The sequence below is a fragment of the Populus trichocarpa genome, chromosome 8, assembly GCF_000002775.5.
Source record: "Populus trichocarpa isolate Nisqually-1 chromosome 8, P.trichocarpa_v4.1, whole genome shotgun sequence".
Taxonomy (NCBI): Eukaryota; Viridiplantae; Streptophyta; class Magnoliopsida; order Malpighiales; family Salicaceae; genus Populus; species Populus trichocarpa.
Genome location: NC_037292.2, coordinates 7,794,126 through 7,818,497, shown reverse-complemented (window position 1 = coordinate 7,818,497; position 24,372 = coordinate 7,794,126). Strand labels below are relative to the sequence as shown.

Here is a 24,372-nt window from a genome sequence, read left to right as displayed (position 1 = left end):
TACTAAAAATCATAGCGTTAAACACTCTAGAATCTTTTTTTTTTCTGTCTCCGACCTCCCACTGTCCTCTCACCTTTTAATAATCTAAGCCTCAAAACTCTTGGCTATAGTTCCAAATTTTAATATGAGAGACCTCCTTCCAGTACTATTCCAGGGATATTTATTGCCTACTTTCTTTATTTTTATATCCCAGTAAATTACGCATGATTAATACCAATCTGGGTACCAAGTTGCAGGGGATTGATTATCTGTGTTTTAACTAGCAAATTACTTACTACAATACTAATGATGTTGCGTATGATTATTTCATGGGCATTACAATATTCTTGGATTGTAATTATAAAATAAGCATGTTCTTTGTATTTTGCGTGAACAAAACAAAGGTGTCTTCTCTCGTTCTCTGGTAATTTTGGGTGGTATTAGGGGTGAGAGAGAGAGAGAGAGAGTTAAAAAATGCAGAGAAACCAACGTGAGAAAGCTCCACGTATTATGCGGCGTAAGAAGTTGAAAAAGCTGCAAGTGATTCTGTAGCCGTGTTAATCTGTCTTCTTGCTTTTTGGATTTGGAATCAAACTGATTCTGCCCTCTCACAAATCCTCCCCTTGAAGACAATTTAGCTCACCAACGCCCCTATATATTGGTTCTCAATGATAAACGCGTTGTGTATATATTACTAGATTTGATACCCGCGCGATGCCGCGAGTTATTTTTTTTACATAAAAAATATTAAAAAACATAAAAATTTAAAAATATTGGGTTTTTTGCAAAGTTATACCCAAGAATCTTGGGTTTGGCTGCAATGCCTGACCTAAGAGTAATATTTATAATATTAATAATAAAATTAAACTTGTACAACCCAAGTTTAAGTGAGTCTGGCTGTAACACCGGACCCAAGAATACTGGATGTGGGTTTGACTATAAGGTCGTGTCATAAAAGTGTGATAATTAAATAGATTAATTAAAAAAAACAAAGAACAAAAATTAACAGGAAGGAACAAACTAATGAAGAAAAAGAAAAAAAATTGAATTAATTGGGTCAACCTTTTAAACCAGGTTATCCCGTAAAACCTAAGATTTGCGTCATGAAAGTTTGATAACTAAATAGAAAAAAAAATGACTGGTTTACCTAGAATTAACCGGGTTAACCCATCAAACAAAGTTAACCCGTCAAGCCCAGGATTCGTGTCATGAAAGTATGAAAGTCTGATAATTAAATAGAAAGAAAATTAACTTTAACAAACTAAACTAAATAAAAAAAAAACTCGTCAAATCAGGTTAACCCATCAAACCCGAGATTCGTATCATGAAAATCTGATAATTAAATAAAAAAAAATCATAAAAAAAACTAAAAAGAAAAAACAAAAGGAAAAAACAATTATATAATATAATACAATATAATAATTATTATTATTATAATTATAATGAAAAAACATGGGGAAAATTTCAAAAAATGAAAAAAAAAATGGGGAAAGCTAAAGCTAAAGCTAAATTCTCAACCAACTCAATATTGAAAAAATAAATTTAACAAAGATAATTTTTTTTAAAAAAAAACATGTGGGGAAAACACTGTAGCCAAATAAAAACCATGTAAGGGAAACACTGTAGTAATCCATAGTATTTTTTTTTTTTAAAAAAAAAACCTACAAAGTTAATCTCTCAACCAGCTTAATATATAAAAAAAATCGACAAAGGCTATCTAAAAAAAAAACAAAGAAGTCAATTTTGGGTAAAAGAAATGAAAAACAAATGCACAAAAAAGAAAACAAAAGCGAAAAAAAAACACGCGGGGAAAGCTACAGTGTTTTAAAGAAAAAGACAAAAAAACTAAATTTTCAACCAGCTCAATAGTAAAAAAATAAAATCAACAAAAATAATTCTGAAAACAATAATAATAATAATAATAAAATATGTAAAAAATGACAATTTTGGAAAAAAATAAAAACTACAAAGCTAGATTATCAGCAAGCTCAATATTGAAGAAATAAATTTGATAAAGATAATTTTTTAAAAAAATATATTGGGAAATTTTTTTTTTTAAAAAAACTACAAAGCTAAATTCTCAACCAACTTAATATAAAAAAATAAAATCTACAAAGACCATTTTGAAAAAAAAAAGAATAAAGAAATCATTAAAAAAAAGAAAACAATATATGAGAATATTATAGCAATCCACAATGTTTTAAAGAAAAAAACTACATAGTTAAATTTTCAACCAGCTCAATATTTAAAAAAATTTAGCAAAGATAATTTTGAAACAAAAAAATTAAAAAAAAAGCGAAACAAAAAAAAGAAGAAGAAATCAATTTTGGGTAAAAAAAAAAGCATAAAAAAAACATGTAAAAAAAAAACAAAAACAAAAGCAAAAAAAAAGAAACAAAAAAAAAACAAAACCAACCTGCTGCTACAGTGAAAAACCCGATTTTGGGTTAAAAACATGTAAAAAAAACCAAAAAAAAAAAAGCAAAAGCAAAAAAAAAAAAAAAACTGCTGCTGAAAAACCTACTCGTTTTAGAGTTCTTATTAATTATTCCTTTCAGGTAAATTTAATATTTTTTTTACAAAAAAATTATTTCCTGTGTAAAAAAACATTAACTTAATGATTTGATATTTCCTTAAAAAAAAAATATTTTTAAAAATAATTTCATTCGCATTATTAAACACGCTAATTTTCATCTTCAATTTAATATTTGGCTTGATCTCTTTGTTTTCCTTTTTCAAAATTTTAAAGCAGTTACGAGGAAAACGTTTTCTATAAATAAACTAGTTTAAATGTGGATAGTTTGCTTAAAATTCGACTTGAAATGAAAGCGATTGTGATTTAGAATCGGTATGCGAAAATTAATCGACAAATACTATGGTTATACCTCTTGCATGTGGGCTCTATACTCGTTGAGTGAGAAGACAAGGCAAAATAGCCATTAGCTATCAAGAGGACCAATGTAGATATGCCTCCTTGTGCACAGGACATGGGAGATGGGCCGCTATTTAATGCTCTGACCTCGCGTTGCCATCCAAAACTGCTGACAGGTTTGTAGTGGACTCGAGCGCGTGTCGAAAAGCCTCAAAGCTGGTGTCAATATAACTATGCTTTTTGCTTTTTGCCAATGAACGGAATTCTCATTGTGGCAGCACTAAAGAGGTGGTTTTTTGGGCCCCCGCAGCAGAGCTCAAGAATCGCGCGCCATCATTCATTGAGTCTAAAGTCTACTGAAGCCCAATAGCTTGGTAGCCCACTTCTTTTATTTAATTTGTTGACTCAATTAATCCCAGCACAGCACAGGCCGGCAACTGCCGCGTCGCTGAAGAAGTTGTTAACCAGTAGAGCATGTTAAAAAATGACGAACAAAATAAATTAATTGGTGCATAAGCATTTGTTCAGAAAGCTCGCCAGAAACATGCGTGGTTGGTCACCGGTGTTCTAAGCCTGTGGTTTTGTAATGGAATATCTTCTCCTTTAGAAATAGCGTGTGAACTAGTAGTCTGTTCTAAAAACCAGGAGGGTTTTCTGGTAATATTACAAAATGCCCATAGTTAGGTAGCAAAGATTCCCTTCATAATATACCACCACTCAAGCATCCACACTGAAAAAGATACACAATTATTTATAGACTTGCAAGTTTGGAGACGGCTCCTCCTCTGATTATGCTCACAAGATGTTCGGTTGATTGTCTACAAAGCCTGGGATTCGGCAATTGCTGTCATACCTAGATCGACGGTTCCTATATGTTAGGGTCCGCGGTCAAAAGACCATCTTGCTCTCTCTTTGGACTCTCAAATACGCGGGGTTTCTACATTGCCAAAACTTGCAAATCCAAAGCTATTAACAACTACTTTTTCGGAAGTCCCAAAGTGAATGCCTGGGCCGAAGTCCCAATCTTAATATTACGTCCAAAGCACACTGTCTTGAGACTTGGGTCCCAGGATATTAATAATTTTCACAATCCCAAACTACGTCCATCCGCTAGTAGTAAGCAAATTTTGAGATACAGGCACTAAATTGAATAATTCGAAAATATAGGGACTTTAAAATGTGTATATATAATAGCTGAAGAAAATGAAATCCTCCGGAAGGCAGCCGCCGCCTCTTGTCTCTATGGGGAACCGCCACTGAAGCCCGTAACATGTAACTAACCACAGAATCCTTAATCAACCATTTCCACTTTCCAGCATGTTAGAAGAGTAGATGCGTCATGGATCGAGCATTTCCTGTAAACATCGGATACCATTTTCATCTGTTGCCTCATCAGCCCTTTAATTAATGATCACTTGCCTATGCGCCTTAAATTTGAGTCGACCGGTATTATGAAGTCCTTGGTAATTTTTTTCTTTTCCTTTCCTTTTGTTTTATGAGGTCGTACTACTAATATTCGTACTTTGGAAAGCAACAAAACAACGTTGGAGAAATTAATGGGATTCGCTTTTCACTTCTCCAAGTTCCAATATTTCTTGGCATATTGGCACGTGAAAGCTTATATAAGAAGATGAAGGATCAACGAAATTAATATTTTATTACTGTAAACGAAAAAAAATAAAAATCACTGGTTGACAATTAGAAACCGGGCTTTCTTAAAAATAATTTAAACAATAAGTTAACCTAGATCATATGCATATCAAAAGTATATTCGTGTAATTTGATTTATAATATTATGATAAATTGTGCATAAAAAGTTATAAACAACATGATTATTTAAAAGGAAAAAAGACACGGAATTGCATTCTTATTTTTATATACGGTCCACTCGAATCCTCTATTTCAAATTAAATCATCTCAATTCGTTTATTTTTAATTATAGGTGGTTTGAGATCTCCCCTCCAATTGCGTTCTAAAGAGTGGCTGATATTGTACTTCTAGAAAAGGCATTTAATTACTAACATAATTGATAGAAGGAGACGAGTAATTTTATAATTTTCACGCTTAATTTGATACTCATTTATGCCAAAACTTGGCAAAAATGCAATAGGTTACGCTATTTTAAGTAACGCAACCTATAAAAAACATTAAAGATTATTGTACTTGTAGAAGCGCAGATATTCAAAAATAATTCTCAAACATTACGCTAGAAAGAGCAATATTTTTTACCAACCGCAGCCACTGTTACAATTACGCGGCTGCTAATATTACCAGCCAAGTGCGGAATTGGCAATCAAGCAACTTGCAAGGGGAAATTTTGTTGGGAATTATTGTTTTAAAAAATTAATTAATTCCAAATAAAACCAATAAACTACAGAAAATAACAAACTTAAAATGAACATAAATAATATATATTTAAAAAACTATCCACACACAACTAATTAATCAATTATAAATACAATTAACTAAATAATTAACAATATTATTTTAATAATTCAACATGAATCACGCACAACCAAAAAAATATCAACATTTTCAAATATACTATAACTTAATTTAAATTAACCATTAGAACACTTACACGTATATTTTACCCAAGCATAATAGTTATTACAAAGCTTTCCTTCATTGGTATTTTTTTTTTATCAAGTAAGCAAACTCATTCATTTATATTTTAAGTTAATCTATTGATTTTTTTAGTTTTATAATTTGCCTGTATATTTAAATGTTTTATTTATTGTATAATTTAAATTTTAGTGTATTAATGTGGAATTTATATTTTAGAGTTTGTTTGAGATTTGGGTAAAATGAACTTGATAAAATTGAGTGTGATTTTGTAACTTAACCGTGTTATAATTAAAAAGATGATGGGTAATTTAATAGATACCAATTATATTTTTTTTTTTGTCAATTTCATGGTTAAGTTGAAAATTAATGAAAAATTAAATTTATATGGAAATAATAATCACTCAAGGTTAAATTTTAGGCTGAATAAGTTAGAATTGAAGAAATGATTAATAATTAGTTGGGTCCTTATTAATTTTTGTCAATTTAGGATTTTGTTGAAAATTTAGAGAAAATTAAATTAATGTATAATTAATAATAATTAGGGAATTAATTGATGTTATTTGTGCTTGAATTGAATAAATACTAGGTGGTTAGTTGAGTACAAACTGATTTTTATTAATTTTATGGTTTAATTGAAAATTAAAGAAAAAATAAATTTGTGTGAAATTGATTGGATTCTGTTGGGTGATGTTAGGCTGGAGGAAATGTTTATGATGAAGTACGTTTTCAAATAAAAAAAATCATATTTGATAATCATGTTTGGTTGTTTTGTTCGTAGGAGAGAGATGATGATGAGTAAGCTAATGACCAGGAGCAACCGAGGATGCAAAGATGAAGTATTGAGCAATTTGGTGTAGAATTGCGTAGATTATAATTACTTGCATTTATAGCTTTTAAATAGTAGCTCCGTTTTTAGCTGTTGTTTAGATTTAGCTTAGGACAAAACCAAAGTGGCCATGGATCTCATATGGTGGTATATATGTACTTAATTAAATCTTTTCATGTTCAACGGAGCAGTAGATTGGGTTTTAAAATGAAGTAATTTCCTCTAATATGTGTTTTGTGGTGCTGTTATGCTGTGTTGGTTGTTCATCATTACCTATCATTAATTAATTGCACATGATGTGAACAACTGTTTTATATTGGGTTTAGTATGCTGTTTGTTTATGTGACCATGAAAAAGATTTTGTTCTTTGACATCTTGTTTATTTGATTCAAGCCCGACCCTTAGCGGCTACGTGCACTTGTTAATGTCTAATGGGAATTGTTTGTAATTGGTGTCTATTTTTTTAATATTTGACGATGCTTTTTGTCATGGCTGTAAGTTTATTGTGAGTAATTACTGGCTTAAAAATCATAATAAAAAAATAATTGAAAACAAAAATATAATTGCTAATAGTTTTCAATTTTTAGAATATTTTTTACTGTTTATAATTTTTAATGCCGACAAGTTTACCAATGGAAAATTAGTGGTCAAATTTGATTTTTAGATGCAAATATTTCATTAATGATTTCATCAGTATTATAAACTATTAACAAAATAAAAATTCCAATGAAATATTTTTCGACAATTTTATTCATTGCAATTGCTGATATCATTGAAATTAAGTTTCCTTAAATACCAATGGAATATTTCATCAATATTTTCTAATTTTCTTGTTGGGAATACCAACCCCTTCTGCAATGTAATTTCTCTTGCTAAATAATCACTTAGTATCTTTTTTTTTAATCTAAAATTTCGAATCTCTTTTGTAGCATCAACAGGTTAATTTTTTCTACCTTTTTTTTACCAAGTCTATAAATTAATCCTGCAGTACCATGCATCGCAAAAAGCACAACAAGGCATATATATCTCCACCCACCAATGCAACCACCATGAAAACCATAAGCCACATGAAACATACTGCTATAAATATTCAACATACAACTTTAAAACATCAGACATGACAGCTAGCAATGCAAAGAAGGAGAACCCCGAAAATGGTGCTCTGTGATTTTGCAACCACTCATTTGACGTGACGAGATCAAATATACTAACTTTGTGTCGATGGGTTTGGTTCGATTTTTTTTTTTACCATATCTGCTGTGTTGTAAGCAAAAGTTAAGGATGTTTTCTTCCATGCACATTGCAGTTTCAAGCGGTATCAACTGTCCCTTTCGAAATATCACCTAGATCATGTAGAATTGCCTCTAATTTTATACACGCAAAACCTCATCTATGCATCTACTTCATTAAAAGCACCGACCAACCACCAAATCGGTGCTAGATCAACAAATGTATCAATTGACTCGATTATTTTTATATATGTATGCACTTCAATTTCCAACTTCTTCTGTAGTTCTTTTGGTTAATTATCAGACAAGAAAGTCTTGGTTCCAGCTATTTGTTCTTTCGTTTTTAGAACATTGTCATCTATTATTAATCAATGTCGCATATATATTGTCTGGCCGATTAGATCAAAGTTTGAAAAAAATAATAATAAGAAAATTTCATAACTCAAAATTAAGAGTACTTTAATTTAACGCTTTGTTTCTTGTGTGTCATTGTTTTGTAGTTTTTCAAGGCTTTTTTCTACATTTTTTTTCTCTCGTTTCTTACAAGGTATATATCTTTTATTCCTTAATGGATGCACCAATTGACATATATTCGCTTACAGTGTTGCTCATAGAGATTCAGGTTCGAGGATTTCAATCTTTTGGAAAAAACGGGAAAAAAAAAAAACCATCCAGTAAAATATTTTCTGGTCAATGCACTCTGATCATTAATTAAGTCTAATGGAAGTGGAATTATCCACGCATGTTTAAAAATATTTATTGACCCGACCATTTTCTAATTATAATTTATTCACACAAACAACCCTAAGCCTTCGTCCTCGTTTTGTTAGAGGTGGCAACATAAAGATATCATCAAACGTCCCCAAGATATTCAAGGTAGCAAAAATCTCAATGTGTCGGCATTGGCATTTTATTCATCATTTCAAATGTTTAACTTATTATATCATTAATGTCCATATGGAAGTTCAGACGCAACTGAAAATGTAAAAAAATAAAAATAAAAGAAGAAGAAAAATTCATTTTTCTAAAGTGAAAAAATGTCTAAATTTTCTAAATGGAAATGAACACACAGAATCCATCATTAAATAACATATGATTTTCAGAACATAAATGAAACTAAATAAAAAAAGATCGAGTGGATAATATGATCCAAGTCCATAAATCCCATCACTCTCTCAAAGCATGGAATTCTCGAAACCACTGGGGTTTCGCACAGGGCGCCCACAGTACCAGCACAAAACTTTTTTCTCTCTCTCTAAAGGGCAAAAAAGAGGTTCTATTTTTCTTTTGCTTCCATGTACGGACCCCTGAAAACCGGGGAGCTTTTGAGTTTGCAAGCAGCCACAATTCTTTTAAACAAATAATAAGACGCGGCGATCCGCACGAATTATTATGTCCGAGCTTGTGCTCTACACGTGCCTCGTTCCAATTTTTGAGTCTTCTCCGCCCATATCTGCTTCCTCCATTCTTCTTTTCCTCAAACTTCTGCCTACTCCACAAAGTGGAACTGAGAAGTGGAACGAAAGTTAACGGTGTGTTTGGCACTGTGATAAATTTTATTATTGTAATTCGAAAAAATATATTTTATAAGAGTATTTTTAGTTGAAGTTGATTTTGGTAAAATATATATTTAGTTAAAATTAAGGTTGAATAAAAAAACAATGTAATGTGTTTGATTAAAAATGTTTTTCAAATTGAGTTTTGGTATAATAAAATGACTATAAAAGACATTTATTAATATTAATGGTTTTTAATTATAATATTGTAGATTTAATTATAATTACATCATGAAATAAATAATACTTCATGAAAAATGTTTTTTTTTATCCCATTAAATTATTTGCAATTACATCTTGTACAAAATCCATCCAAAAAGGCCTTTAGTATCCATGAATTTCTGAGTGTGCAACAACGTCAATTAAAAAATTACCAGGAACAAAATTGAAATTGTGAACAAATTCTGCAAATGTCGCGTCATCATATGATTTTCTTCTAATGTAATTATGTAGTGTCATTAATGCCACTACAATCTAAACTTGCAATTTGTATGGATAAGCAGACATGTTTTGTAAAATTATCCACCTTTGTTTTCATACTCTAAAAGAACAATCTATTACATTACTTATTGATGAGTGTGTACGATTAAATATTTTTCCTGATTTATTGGTTGTTTACGACGCCTAAAATCTTGTAAGTGATACCTATCATATTTTATATGTACCTAAATACCTATATTCATTGAGATATCCAACATCAACCAAATAGTATTTACCTGCAATTTTAAACAACATTTTAAATTTGTCATAATATTAGTAAATAAAAAGGCAAATTATTATACTTATATTAGCATTCAATTTCTATCATATAACTACCTTCTGATAGTTTTTGAAATTTTATATTACTATTGCCAATAACCTTAAGAAAAATACATGTATTGTGACACTGTATTCTCATATTGCCTACACCAACATGAACTGTATGTCAAAATTATAAAAAACTATTATGTTTTGTGTCAGTACACTTTTTCTTACGATAAATAAAATTTGATTTTCGGTTGATATACAAGCTCGCACATATATACCATCAATTACACCATTATGATTCTCCTACAAATTATGTTTTCTCACTTTTTCCCATAAGTCTCAAGATTCAACCTCTTCTTTATTGTTTATAAAAAATTCCATTGACTCATGACTTTATTATTATACAAAATTAAGCTAAGTTAGAAACAAGAAGGTGCACAAAATCAGGCAAATCGTTTGTGTCAATTTTAAACTTACTTAAAGTCTTTGGGAGAAATAATAATAAAAAGATTTAATATTATACTCTCCAAACATCTATATCTTACAAAATTAATTATTTCAATCTCTAAATTATTTCAATTTATATTTTAAAAATAATTATTCTAAAAAAGGTGATGAAACTGCCCATTTAAAAAGGCAAAACAAAATCTTAATATTCTAAACCATTAATTAAAACAAAGCAAATTGATGAAAGAACAAAAGGCAGAGTACTAAAACGAGTACAAGGGGTTGGTGGTGCATAATTCGAGTTACTTTTGACATATCCTTCATACAAGATGATAAAATACATACTGTAAAATAGATCTTATCATTCTAAGAATACATTAGGATATATCATTGGGTATTCAAATTCCTTAGCTTCTAAGTATGAATAATTCATTTTTAACAAGATTTAAGAGGAAAAAAAATGCACATTGTCGGCATGAAAACCTAGTAGTGCACATGGTTAATTAACCTACTTCACAACACCCAAAGTTCACAATATCATAAATAAAAACAATCAACAACACCCAAACTTTAATTTTTGTGAAATTAAAACAAGTTTTTAGTTAAAAATATGTAAAGAAAGAAACACATTATCTACTTCACAACACCTTCTCTTCTTGTTCCCATACTAGTTTTCGAAGTCCTCTTGTTGTTGTGCCTCCAAAACCAACATAGATCTGTAGATAGAGTCTACAACAACAGATTTCACTGTAAGAAACAATAAAAATACTGTAGTTTAATTCTTTTTTATTCTACAACGACAAAACAAAGAGATGTCGGATCATGTTTTAATTTTGAAAAATAAAATAAAGAAAAAAATGTTCATTGTGTAAGCAATAAACATCACTTAATCAAATACCTTTTTAAATAGATCTACAAGATCATTACCTCGGAAAAACTTATTGGGCAGAAAAAAGGAAGGAAAAATAATTTTGACAAATGAGGAAAGGAGATTGTTGGAGAAGATAGAGCTCTGGAATTTTCGAGAGAGAGATGATTAATTTACCCAGTCAAAAAACCATTGCAAGATATTTTTTCAAAGGTTTTTAAGATGAAGAATTATTGATGTAATGAACCATTGCAGGGTGGTACGAGAAAAAGGGTTACTCCAACGGTTTTTTTCTCTCCTATCTTCTCTATATGTGTTTTTGTCGGTGGATTTAGAAAATGAGATAATAAGTTTCTGACTGATTTGTCTTACTTTTTTTCAAATTGAGATTCAATCTCAATTCTTAGTGAATCCCGCCAAAATAAAACACAGTTTCAGCCATAATCAAACATAAATTTTTGTGGTTCATTTAAAACTTACCCACAATCACACTACCAAAAATAATCTAAATCTACTGTAGAAAAATTTAAAAGCTAAAATTATTTTATATTTATCTATTCAAGCTCTTTTTTTAGTATAAAAATATATAATGGGAGTCAGCTCCAATATTTAAAGAAGACTTTGTACCATCTTTTTATTCTTTAGTGGGTGAAAACACTCATTAATTAATAATTAATATTTCATTTTTTTATAAAGTGATTGAATATTGTGCTTTCCATAAATTTAAATGCTCAAGTGTATCGTGGTATATCTGTAATAAAGTTTATGCATGTAGGGCAAAATACTAACCAAGGAAAAAGACTGGAGAATCAGAGGCTTTTCCAAGGAAAGCACCCTTCCTAAACAAGAAAAGATTAGGAACAAAGCCCCTGGTTTTCAGCAAATTTATTTTACTCCCAAAACACCCTCCTTCGGAAACCGCTGCGCCTTTTGCATCCCACCAACCCTTTGCCCTTAAATACTCCCCTTCATCCCCTCCTTACCTATCCCTCTCTCTCCGTCTCCGTACAATAAACCCCTCCTCTCTGTAAATCAGAGACATTAATAACCATGAGAATGAGCTGCAATGGCTGCAGGGTCCTCCGTAAAGGTTGCAGTGATAACTGCACCATTAGACCTTGCCTTCAATGGATCAAAACCCCTGATTCTCAAGCGAATGCCACTTTATTCTTGGCCAAGTTCTATGGTCGTGCTGGCCTCGTCAATCTCATTGAAGCCGGCCCCCCAAAACTCCGCCCAGGTATAAATTACTATTCGATCTGATTTTGTATACATATTTTTCTGGCAAATTTTAGGTCTGATTTTGTTATTGGCTTTGCATGCAGCTATATTTAGGTCATTGCTATATGAGGCGTGTGGCCGGATAGTGAATCCGGTCTATGGTTCAGTAGGCATGCTTTGGTCAGGTAATTGGGCCCAATGCCAAGCAGCCGTTGATGCGGTGCTCAAAGGGTCACCCATCATGTCACTGCCTTCCTCTTCTGAGGTTCCAGCACCACACTTGATCTCTTCTCTCAACACCTACGACATACGCCACGTGCCCAGGGACCAAGACTCCCCTGAACTAACCAAAGCCAAGAACCAGACCCGGTTCAAGCGGTCCATTGCCACCAGGCCCAATTCACAGTCTGAACCAACGAGCAGGGTTAACCCGGGTGAGTGGGGATTTGAGCCGGTTCGTGATTCATGTTTGGGTCATTTGGGAAATCGGGGTAGTTATATAAAAGATGAGGATAGCATATTTTCTGTTGAAACAGTGGAGGGTTCTTTGTGGAGTCAGGTTGAACCGGACAGTTTCTTCAAATTTAATGGACAAGGTGATGGCAGTGATGTCCGTTTGGATCTGACTCTTGGTTTGGTTTCAGAGTAGTACAAGTTAAAATGGTACCTGTTCGTAGAATATTGACTTGAGGCATGCAGGCGTGCTGCCTTAGCTTCAGCGATGCGGTTTTATAATTATTTGAACTTCTTTTGCTAGCATAAATATATTGTAGGAATAATTTATTCTTATTTAAGAAAAATCATCAAAAACTTAGAAGAAAAGGCACATACAATATTAGGGATATATAATTTTACCTTTTGTTAATTTGGCGAGGAGTATGAATGTGGTTGTTTTTTTTCTTTCAGAATCCATGAAATATATCGGATTGCTTAAATGAAATCAACAAAATATTTCATCTCGGATGTGTCTCCATCCTTTTGTTTTGTGGTCAGACTTCAGTATTGAATGCTCTCTGCTCATTAAATAATCTTTCTATGAGCTTTGCTTATTAATTAATCTTTCCAGTACCGACGTACCAGTACTTTTTTTAGAGAAATTAATAAAAATTAGCTACTGGTCGAGAACCATTATTTTCCTTTTGATTAACCTTTTATTTTAGTCACGGTGGATGATATATTATGGTGGTCGTCAAAACAGTCATGACCATTGTGCATGTATTTGGTCGTGAATTCACTCCACGTAATGTGGTGGTTCTGTAAGGATTCAGACAGCTGCCCTTCATGAATGAATCCAGGGGATTGTTTCCAGGTCTCATCGCATGTAGTGGCTATAATGCTCCAGGTGGACACAGCTCCTCTCATTTCTGCCCCCATCAATTAATTTGTTGCAGGGCCGTGACTCCTTTCACTCTCAGTCAAGGAGTATCGATTAAAGTATTTTTATTCATTTATGAAAAGTTAAATGATTGTTTTAGAGCAAGCAGGTATTAAAATTTTCTTTCTAACACGATATGAGATATAAGATTTATGCTGAAAAAGTAAATCCCATGATAAATAAAATTAATAAACATAAACTTATAAGTAAATCTAAAAAAAAGGTTTATTACGAGGTTTATTGGATTTTGAGCTATACAAAAAATAATAAAATAAATCTACTTTACTGAAGAAAATTATATGTTGAGTTTTGTAATGGAACCTGAATTTAACACTCAAAATATGATAGTGGTATGTGTTGGAAAAAAAACTAGAAAAACTTCAGTATTTTTAAAATAATATTTGCCTAGCACTACAAATATATCTTCCAATGATCAGGCAAAACAATTTAATTCAAGCCACAAAAACTTCAATAGAAAGCAAATCATTCTCTTCGTAAGGAGATTTTTTTATATAAAGAAATGAAGAAGAGAGGAAATTTGGGAGACATATATTAAGAAAGTTTTCCATGCACTCAAACACACGCACACCCATATATATGTTTTGAATGGTAAAAACCATTTAAAACAGTTTTCTTGAGAAATTTTTAATTGTTCAATGTGAAGAGCACTTTTTAGGCTCTACCTGCCACGATCTGGTCGACAAGTTCTGACTAAAACGTCATCGTTTTTTCCTTGAGCTATAGCTGCCTGGCTGGCTGGTCTATAAATGAGTAAAGAGTAAACTTTTAACTGGATTTAATTTTGAAGCAGACTCGACTACAGCTATTGCTTGGATGAAGAGCGGAGCTCATAGTACCGACCGTGAAGAATGCAACGTATTTTTAGTAGTTTTATATATATAATCATCGATAGTTTGATAGTTTTATTGAATAGTAGTTGTTAGCTATTTAGTAAAAGACTCTGAAAGTAAAAATTAATACAAAAGGAACAATAAAAAAAAATATCGTGTGTTTAGGGAGGTTAATGAGATTGCAGATGGTTTAGCAAAGGATGCTCTCGGAAGAGAGAATGAAATCACTCCATGATTGTACGTAATTCTTCTTGGCAGTTTTCAACCATTCCCTTAATTCCCCTAGTGGCTGCAGCTTTTTTAATTTAATTTTTTAATTTTTTTTATTACTTATTTTTGGGCCCACATGAACAAAAAATCAGAAAATACAAAAAAAAAAGAGAAAATATAAAAAAAATCAAAAATATTGAAAGAAAATCAAAAAAATATATCAACGAGAAGAGTCTACAATGAGTTTAGAAAACTAATTTTGAATTTATGTTGTATGAATATATATGCTGTTTTAAATTGTTTATTTTTGGATTTGGTATCTAAGTTTAATTTTAATGTTTTGATGTTTTTATTAGTTTTTTGAAATCATATTTTAGAGGCAAAAAATGCTTATTTTTGGGCTTGATATTGGCTGTCTCAAGGCTGCATTTTTTATGGGTTTTTAGATAATGTTCTTCGGGTTCCTGATAATAACATTGTGTTAAATCCTTGTTTGAAGTTGAAAACACCGCAGTGCTTTCGGAAACAGTAGACGAGTACAGCAGCAGCTTGAATCTCGAATCAGCAGCCGTTCCTTCTTCGAGCAGTACCTTGGACAAGTAGACGTGCGTTAATATTGATAGTAATAGCAGCAGCTCCTTAGAAACAATCAGCCTCAGTATCAGGTCCTTTTTGACAGCAGCTGCTTTGTAACAGCAGCAGCTTTGATTTGTTTTTCACACCTGCCCTCTCCCTGCGTGACCGCTGCAGCGCGTGGCAGCAGTATTGAACTTCACCAGCAGCTGTCCAGCATCAGTTTTTCTTAATCAAAGCCACGTTCCTAGAAGTAGCAGCCAGTGACAGTCACAGCAGTAGCCGTAGAGACAAGTCAGTTCAGCCTTGGCAGCAGCATTTACAAACCTTTCCAGCTGCAGCGTCAGTCTTTTTTCAGCAAACAGTAGCAAGTTTCTTAACGTAACAGTAGCAATTTTTTTTAAAGCAGAAGTTCATCCTTTTTCAATAGAAGTAGGTTTGTCGAATTAGTAGCATTGATAGAATTATTGCATTGGCAGTAATTGTTTTTAAAATATCATGGCTTGAGGTAGCTATCTAAGAGAGAATGTTTTGGCAAATAAGCCAAAACATTGAAAACCTTTCTGGACACTGTAATGCTCTATTGCACTTCATCAACTTCATTATATTGCAGTAATATAGTGACGATATCACCCATCTTGACACCTTTCTACTTCACATATTCAAGGCCACTGTCCCGTGATAACAGGTTTATGATGGATTCCACCTCTGCCAACGGATAGTTTAAAGGACCACTGTTTCCCAAGAGCATCTATTGCCTGGGACTCGATTGCACTTTTCCCTTCAAGCTCTGGGAAAAAGCGTAGACATCTTGTAGGGGCGCTCAATCTAACCTCTATGTCAGTGCGAGACAAACTTTTCGAGAAGAGCTTGGTAGGTTTGCGGTTGTGCCCCTTTTAGGATGTGGCACGCCAACATGATTTACAGGATCATGATTATTCAAATTGTGCTCCTTATTTTCAGTATTCATTTGTTGTTCGTGGAGTCCATCATCAATTTCCACAACTTCACCGCCCAATCCCACCGCAGATTCAGAGTCCTCTTCCATCTTGTCATCGCCATCGTCGTTTCGACTGATCCTTTGCCTCTGTCCGTTGCTGTATTTTGTGTCTATTTTCCTACTGATCTATGCTTGTTGCTCTGATATAGATTATTGAAAACACTAAATCGGTAAATCCAAGCTCTAATACTAATGGTTGGAAATAAAGTATTTGGATCAACCTTCTAAACTTTATTGGTTAATTTATCTTCTCACCAATAAACTTATCTAACATGCTTATTATTCTGAACGCGTTAATCTAATTATCTAATTAAACAAAGATTCTAATAAACTCATCTAACACAGATATTTTTTCAAGGATTCCTACCTGCACTAGAATTATAACTAATATCTAACACGAGCAAGCTTCCATATAAGAGTAGTAGAGATGTTCGTAATTATCAGTCAATGACTGGTGGTGAAGGTGATTGAAACCTACGTACAAAACAAATCTCCTTCATAAGTTGTGGAAAATTTCATAGTGGCAATACTAGGAAGTTAAGTAAATCTTTATGTGCATGTATATGTGTTACAAAGAGGGTATAATAAGTATTTAAAGGTTGAAGAAGAATAACTTGCGAGCTTAGAGATCGAAACTCTTTATCTAAATTAAGTTCATGAGCGTTTGTAAACCTATTACCACTTGTACAAAGATAGTTGCAAGTGGGGAACTGGTTACTTTCATGAAGTGAAAGGTACAGAATTGAAGGGGGAAAATGACATTGACATTTGGTGAGTGCTAATATATATCCTCGTCGAACTGTTCGCTACTGTCCGACCCAGTGGAGATCAATGCTTGGTGGTCTGATTGTTTCGGCTTCTTAATTTTGTTAAAATGAAAGAGGATTAGTGGAGCGTTATTGTGTATTTATTAATTCCCAATGATTGTATTCTATCTTTAATTACGAAAAAAGAAAGCCGTACGAGTTTGAGTTGGTTTGCCAAGATCGGTTCCATTAATGTTCTGCTTTAACTCTGGTTTCTTTAGTCATAATTAATCTATCTTTTACATTGTTTTTCCTTACTGGTTTATTGAATTCGAGGTTCAAAACATATTTGTTCCTCCTTCAACAAAGAATTGCAGATATAAAGGCAAGGACCATTTCATAACCTCAGGATACTGACTGCTCAAAAATTTTACTACCCAGATGAAAGTGAAACAATTGCAGCTATCTAGGGACTAGGCTATCGTTAATCACGCCAAGTGCCAACAGAGTGGAATGACATGATATGACACGAGTTTGCCCTTAAATTGATAGAATCCATGGTCCCCAGAACTCATCTGCTTTTCACAGCTTGGGTGTTAGGTGTCCTTTCCAGATAATAATTTACGCCCCACACAGACATTTGGTGCTCATTTTAATTCAACGAAGAGAAAGTTCTACCCTTGAAATTAACATCCCATAACAAGCGTTTTTTCTTCTCTGATTCTTTTTTTCGTGGCTGTTAAATGTGGCATTGGTCTAATCAAAGGCAAAATTAAAATCTTTAATTGTCGTGACCTGAAGCGTACAAGTTTGTATAGAGACAGATTCTATTACTGTATTCGGTGGTCATCTGGTAAACTTCGAGATTGATTTTATTGTATCTGATATTTTTGCAGAAAAAGTGGTTGATGAAGTTGATGCCTGACAATCTAAAATAAATAGTCAGCAACTTTAAGTGGTTGTGTTTATAAAAATATAAAAATAAAATAAAAGGCTGTGCTTATGGATGAATCAATGCAACCCTCAAAAAAAGAAAATTGAAGAACCGTCTTGAAAGGATTAGCTCAGCCCTTTAGTTTTTTTTTTTTTTTTAATTTTTTTGTATTTTATCAAGTTGCACCGACATATATAGTGATTGTGTTCTTCTCGTCAGCATAACCAATTAAAATTCAATAGGGTTTACTGATGCAACCATTTAAAGTGTGTTGACTATTTATTTTCAACTATGCTAGTTTGTTAAATTTTTTATATGTTATTTTCTTTTTATATAAGATCAGGGCACGGAAAATAGAGACATAAATAGAAAAATATCATCAAATTTCACCTCAAATTTATCCTTACAAGCATTTAAAATTTTCACCCTTTCAAACTTTTTAGATTTTCAAAATATGTTCTTCACTGTGCAATTATGGCCAATGATTCTACATGAATATTTCTTTTTTATCGTTAGATTTGCTTTTAAAAAATATATAAAAATAATAATATGAAAAAAAGGAAAAGGAGAGGAGAGGAGAATAAGAAGAGTCAGAGAAGAAAGTGGAAATATCTGTATAGAAAACTTATCTTTAATAACAAAAACTAAAACAATAAAATAAAGCTCTCAATGTAGTAAATATGTGGACATCAAAATCTAATTGAAATAGATAGGTAAATAAGTTTAAGTTCAATTTTAGCATAAACCGAATGCTTACAAATGGTTTCTGAGTTTAGATTTTTGTTTAGGATGTTTAAATTATTTTGTGTGCAGAAAAAATGATATAGTTAAGCACTGTTTTGTGTTTTTTTGTTTACTTTTTTTTTTTAAGTTAACACTTTAACAATTCAATCTTCTCCCCCTTTTTTTTTAATTTAATCTTTCAATAAATTTTTTTTTTAATTTTCTTTATATTAAGTTATTTATTGGTTTCTTGGATAATTTTTTTTTTATTTCAACATTAGATATGTTGGAAGGGAGACTTCATGATTTATTTTTATGAATTTATCATAATTTCATAACTTATATTGCGGGTTTAATAGGTTAACCCGAGTTGACTCGAGTTGTTTTATATATAATGATTTTCTATTTGATTTTTTTTCTGATTTTATAATTCAACATTCTTAGTGGCAATACTAGGAAGTTAAGTAAATCTTTATGTGCATGTATATGTGTTACAAAGAGGGTATAATAAGTATTTAAACATTTGGTTGATTAAAAATTAGGCTTTGTCTCATGAATTTAGTTTTTTATTATTATTATTTTAACTTTTAAGATTAGATCTGTTGAAGGTGAAGATTCTTGATTTTTTTTATTTGCTTTCAATGAATTTATCTGTCTCGTGACCCATGCCGCGAGTTCAACATGTTAACCCGAGTTGATGAAGATTGTTTATTTCTTGTTGGATTTATTTTTTTATTGATTTCAACCTTCAATATTTATACTTGTTATATTGGGGCATCATAAATTTTTTTTCAATTTGCTTTATATAAATTTATTTTTATCTCATTATTCAAGTCACGTGTTTGATAAGTTTTCTTAGGTAAACTCGAGTGTTTTTTTGCAGGTTTTTCAATTTATTTTCTATAAATTTATCTTGTTCACTTGATTCAGGTTGCTGGTTTAACATGTTAAACTTGTTTGACCCAGTTTTTTTTGGGCTGCTGTTTTTAATTTATTTTATTTTATTTTATCCTTTAGTATTTAGTTAGATGGAAATTAGGCTTCGTCTCATGGATTTAGTGTTTTTTGTTTTTTAGTTTTCAACTTTCAACATTTAGACTTGTTGAAAGTGGGGCTTCATAAAAAATTTATTATTTGTTTTCTATGAATTTATCATGATCTCATGACTCATATCGCAAGTTTAACAGATCAATCCGAGTTGTTTTTTTTCTGTTTAATTTTTTTTATTTCATCATTCAATATCTAGTTGGTTGGAAATTGAACTTCGTATTTTTTTATTTGCTTTCTATGAGATTATTTCAATCTCATGATACGAGTTGCATGTTTGGTAGATTGACTTTAATTGATTGTGTTTATTTTTTGGATTTTTTCTAATTGAATATTTTTTTCATTGAACTTATAATTTCTTTTAATAGGTTAACTTGGATCAAGTCAATATGTCACAGTCTCAATATTTTTTAAAAAATATTATTCAATATGCCATCATATTAATAGTTAAAAAAGATGTTATCAAATATGTATCATATTTTTTAGTTTATGATTAAACCTAATTTTTGTATTAGAAAATACATTAATAATACCTATATAATTTTGTTTACATTAAAAAAAATTAACTTGTCTTGTAGCACAGCACAGCCATCTATCTAGATAGTCTTAACTTATGTTTGATTTAATAGCCTAGAAAAATATACCAAGCATATATGGTTAATCTGGAAAAAAGAGAGAGTTAAATTTGTCCTCATATAACAAAATAAGTTTCCAATTACAATTGACATCTCTAATTATGTCAATTTAAGTCTCGAATGAAGTCAATCTTTAGTTAATTTTTTTTTTTTTTATCAATTTATCTTTTCAAACATAAAATACGAATCAGTGTCATAACAATTCACACGCAAAAATTTGTTAGATTACACATCACAATTTGAAAGAGTAACTAAATGAAAAATAAATCTTTATTTGAGATTTAAATTATTATAATTAAAAACATTGCAACTAACTGTCAGACGTTCCCTAGTACGAAGGAGGATACTGGGTCCTTGTTATATATATATATATATATATATATATACACGCGCTTGTCCAAAGCTTATAATTGCCTTTCACTGTTGAGTAAAAAGGGATGCCAGAGTGTAAGGGACCATACATTAACTTATGACTCGTCATATTTTGTACTGCAAAGATGCTACCCATAAAACAACCGAGCACCAGGTCTCTCTCTGTCTGTCTGTATGTAGGCCAAGCGCACCTGCCGAAGGTATACCTACATGTGCATAATTGAGAGTATAATTGAGAGTATTGAGGAGTTGTTTTTTAAATTATTATTTTATTTGAAAATATATTAAAATAATTTTTTATTTTTAATACTAGTATATTAAAAATATTTTAAAATATATAATATTAATTTAAATCTAAAGAGAATTTAAAATATTTTTAAAAGTATAGTTAGATATTGGTACCAGACACCACCTTGATACATGAGCCAATCTCACTCTAGTCCCTTTCAAAATTTAACGTCAAGAAGTTCAAAGCCTAGCACATGGGCCTGGCAGAGGTGAGTCTAATACTTCCAAAATACATTTTTATTGTTAAAAAAAACCAAACATGCCCATTGTATAATTTTTCAATGGAAAAAATACCTCTGTGATGCTCAGACTGTAAAGCTGTAAACGCTAGAGAGTAGATTTTAAAAGTTTTTTGAGAAAAGAGACTAGCATTTCGAAAATCGACATCCATGATGAACAACACAGGTGGCCAAAAACCCGTCGCCATCTTGACGTGGATCCTTCAAAAAGAAAAAAATCAAGTCGAGAAAAGTTCTCATAATGACTGAAAAATCCACATGAAAATTTTTTCCTCTGCGCAGCAAAAGTTAGCAGGAAGGAAGGGTACCTATACGAAGTTACCAATTGCCAATGCTCTACTACAGCACAAAAACTTATTATTTATTAAATCTGCGAAGACCCTCAATCAGAGCTCCTATGTAATGTGCATATCAGCGTCGATCGCACCGCTTGGTGCAAGCAAACTGGAACCTCGCTAGAGCAGTCCATATTTATTTTCCTGCTAAGGTTGTCCTCTTAACAAATCTCCCTTTCATCCTCGGCCTCTTCTCTGCATTCAATTTCCTGACCTCGTATCTTATTTTCTTGGAGAACAATCTTGTTCTCCGCTTCTCTCTATACCTGGATACTCTTGCCTCTCGCCCTCCATCCACCATTGCAGGGTGTGCCCCTAGTCCACTGATCATATCTCCATAAGGATGATGAAGTTGGGCTCCACAAATACCCTGGAATTGACGATATTACAATTGCAGTCAATCATCAACTCGTCAAGTAGTTCAAAGTTCAAATCCCATTACGCAAGCGAGTCAGAGAAAACGGCAGATAAACGAGACATTGAAACCACTAAATTATTAGGCAAATTCGGTTCGCCACTCATAGACTATGGACTAAATGATCATACAAATTTACATCATGAACTTTCAGATAAACAAACAATAACCGTGATTATAGAATAAGAAAAAACTTTTTTTTTTGTAAAAGAGAACAGAGAAAAACGATTGTGTCACGTAATATGATTAGTTGATTCATAGTCCAAATAGTTAAAGCCGAATTCATGTAATAATTTCTCCAAACAATATATTCTCCCTCTTTTATTTGTCCAGAAAAAGGAAATGAGAAGTAACTACAGAATTTGTAATTAAATTATGTACAAAACACACACCGATGTTGAATCGCGAAATTCTACTTTAGTATTATAGTGGGTTAAAAATAAAACAAATTACCAGCAATGGAAAAAAAAAAAAACCTACCATGCAGTCAGGCCAACATTCATCAGGGTCGAAATCTGGCCTGTTACCATTGGTCCAAGGAGACCCTTGGCTTGCCCAAGCGGTCATGACAGCCTCATAATCCAGACTCAGCAGTATCTTCCTCTTTGCACCATCATCATCTTCGTATTCTCCCCTGGTGTTCTTCAAGTCTCCCTCTTCAATCCCTACCTTCTCATCTTCCTCTCCACAAGTTGCAGAAGAGTTATAGTCAAAGCTCAACTCAAAAATAGGGTCTTTTGCCATATCAGTCTCAATACCAGCATAACATTTCCTAACAGCTTTTCTTTCCACGCTTGCATTCTCTTCATCTTCAACCTTCACCTTTCCGTTCCATAATGGAAACCCTTTCACCTCGAACTCCTTTTCTTCTTTACAATCCATAAGTCCCAGCTCTTCCATCCCGAAAGACTCATTTTCAAGACCCCTGCCAAGCAAACTCTCCATATCAGCTGCAAACTCTGCAAGATCCATATCAGATGGAAGAAATCCAGGCAAACTCTCAACATCTCTCCTTTCAATAGCACCTATCAAAATCTTTGATTCGACTCCATTAGAATCAGCAACTCTTTGATCAGTACCATCATTACCACCAGCTGGCACTATTGCGCCTGCTTCATTTGAGATTGTTGTTGAAGCACATAAATCAGCAACAAAAGGGTCAAAGATTGGAACCCTATAAAGTAGATGCTCTTCTTCATTATCTTCATGCGATATTTCATCTGAACCCACTTCTGGCACGAGTGGAATTGGAATATTCCTTATCGTTTCTGCAATTTTTGATTGAGACACTGGCTTGCCATGTCTTGGTGTCCTGGCTTTTCTAGTGAACCCTCCATGCCATGAGGGCACAGAATTCTCCTTTGAACATAGGTCCAAAGATTTAAGTGATGCAGTCTTTAAGCGAACCCTTTCATGTCTACGTGCTAATGGGTTCGCAGAGTGGACTGAAGAGTCACAGGCTTGGCAAAGAAATGCATCATCAGCTGCACAGTACCATCTAGCACGCTTTTTTATACAACTATCACAGGCTCTAGCAGTTTTGCCACCAACAGCGTTGGCCGAACTTTTGATACAAATCATGAGGCTGTTGTGGTTTTATTCAAGAAACAAAATTCGAAGCCAAAAACAAGTGGGAGTGAGAAAATCAAATCGATAAAAGCTTGAGAATCGAGCAAAAGGATTCCCAGAAATTATTGGGTCTTTGGGACTTGTCTTTTAATTTTTTTTTTTTTGGTGATGTGTTTTCTGAGTTCCTGTACCTTACAGTGGCTCGATAATTCGAGTATTTAGGGGGTGTGACCCGCAAGGAGCGCTTTTGCGGTCCGATTAGCAGCAGTGGGCTTTCTTTATTTATTTTTGGATGCACTCTTGAGGAGTTCTCCACGTTGAAAGCTATTTGCACTTTTGGACCTCAACAATTCCTTATCTGAATTTTAATTGGTTGAGTTTGTAAGGAATCATCCTATTTTCGGTGTTCTAATTGGCTGCCAATCATGTCAAGGGATTTCTGGTGGGGTCAGTAGAGATAGTAAGGATGAGAACCCATCTTCAGTTCTCTCCTCTCTGTTTTGTCTGCAGTTGGAGTAGTATTTTGGGGTTTTTTTAATATAAAAAAAAGATTTCAGACTTCAGTGTTATAATTTTTTATTTTTTACTTTATTCTTTAATATTAAATTATTTTATAAGTTATACTTTATAATTATTTTTTTATAATGAGTCATTTATCATTCTCAAACATTTAATTTTTTTTTTTATTTCAACTTTCATTTAATAAAAATAATTAAATCTTCAACTAACAAAAATAGTTAAAGGGTT

At 32.3% G+C, this 24,372-nt stretch overlaps 2 protein-coding genes and 1 pseudogene across 4 annotated transcripts; 1 reads left to right on the top strand and 2 right to left on the bottom strand.

The window, feature by feature from the left end:
- Positions 1–12,071: 12,071 nt before the first annotated feature.
- LOC7483954 (LOB domain-containing protein 42) lies at positions 12,072–13,102 on the top strand. Its single transcript, XM_002312361.4, has 2 exons — positions 12,072–12,332; positions 12,418–13,102. The coding sequence occupies exons 1-2, from the start codon at positions 12,143–12,145 to the stop codon at positions 12,960–12,962; spliced, it is 735 nt and encodes a 244-aa protein (XP_002312397.2). The 5' UTR covers positions 12,072–12,142; the 3' UTR covers positions 12,963–13,102.
- Positions 13,103–15,818: 2,716 nt separating this feature from the next.
- Positions 15,819–21,494, bottom strand: LOC112328450 (uncharacterized; annotated as a pseudogene).
- LOC7483952 (zinc finger protein CONSTANS-LIKE 16) lies at positions 20,660–23,899 on the bottom strand. 3 transcript variants are annotated; one of them, XR_008059996.1, is made up of 3 exons: positions 22,537–23,899; positions 21,615–22,011; positions 20,660–20,985 (listed from the first exon to the last, which is right to left on the bottom strand). XR_008059996.1 is itself a non-coding variant. In XM_002311422.4 (2 exons), the coding sequence occupies exons 1-2, from the start codon at positions 23,635–23,637 to the stop codon at positions 21,778–21,780; spliced, it is 1,335 nt and encodes a 444-aa protein (XP_002311458.2). In that variant the 5' UTR covers positions 23,638–23,899; the 3' UTR covers positions 21,474–21,777. The 3 variants fall into 3 exon arrangements, 1 of the variants encoding a protein (XP_002311458.2); XR_008059995.1 differs by lacking the exon at positions 20,660–20,985 and adding an exon at positions 21,383–21,507; XM_002311422.4 differs by lacking the exon at positions 20,660–20,985 and having other exon boundaries at positions 21,474–22,011.
- Between the last annotated feature and the right edge of the window lie 473 nt (positions 23,900–24,372).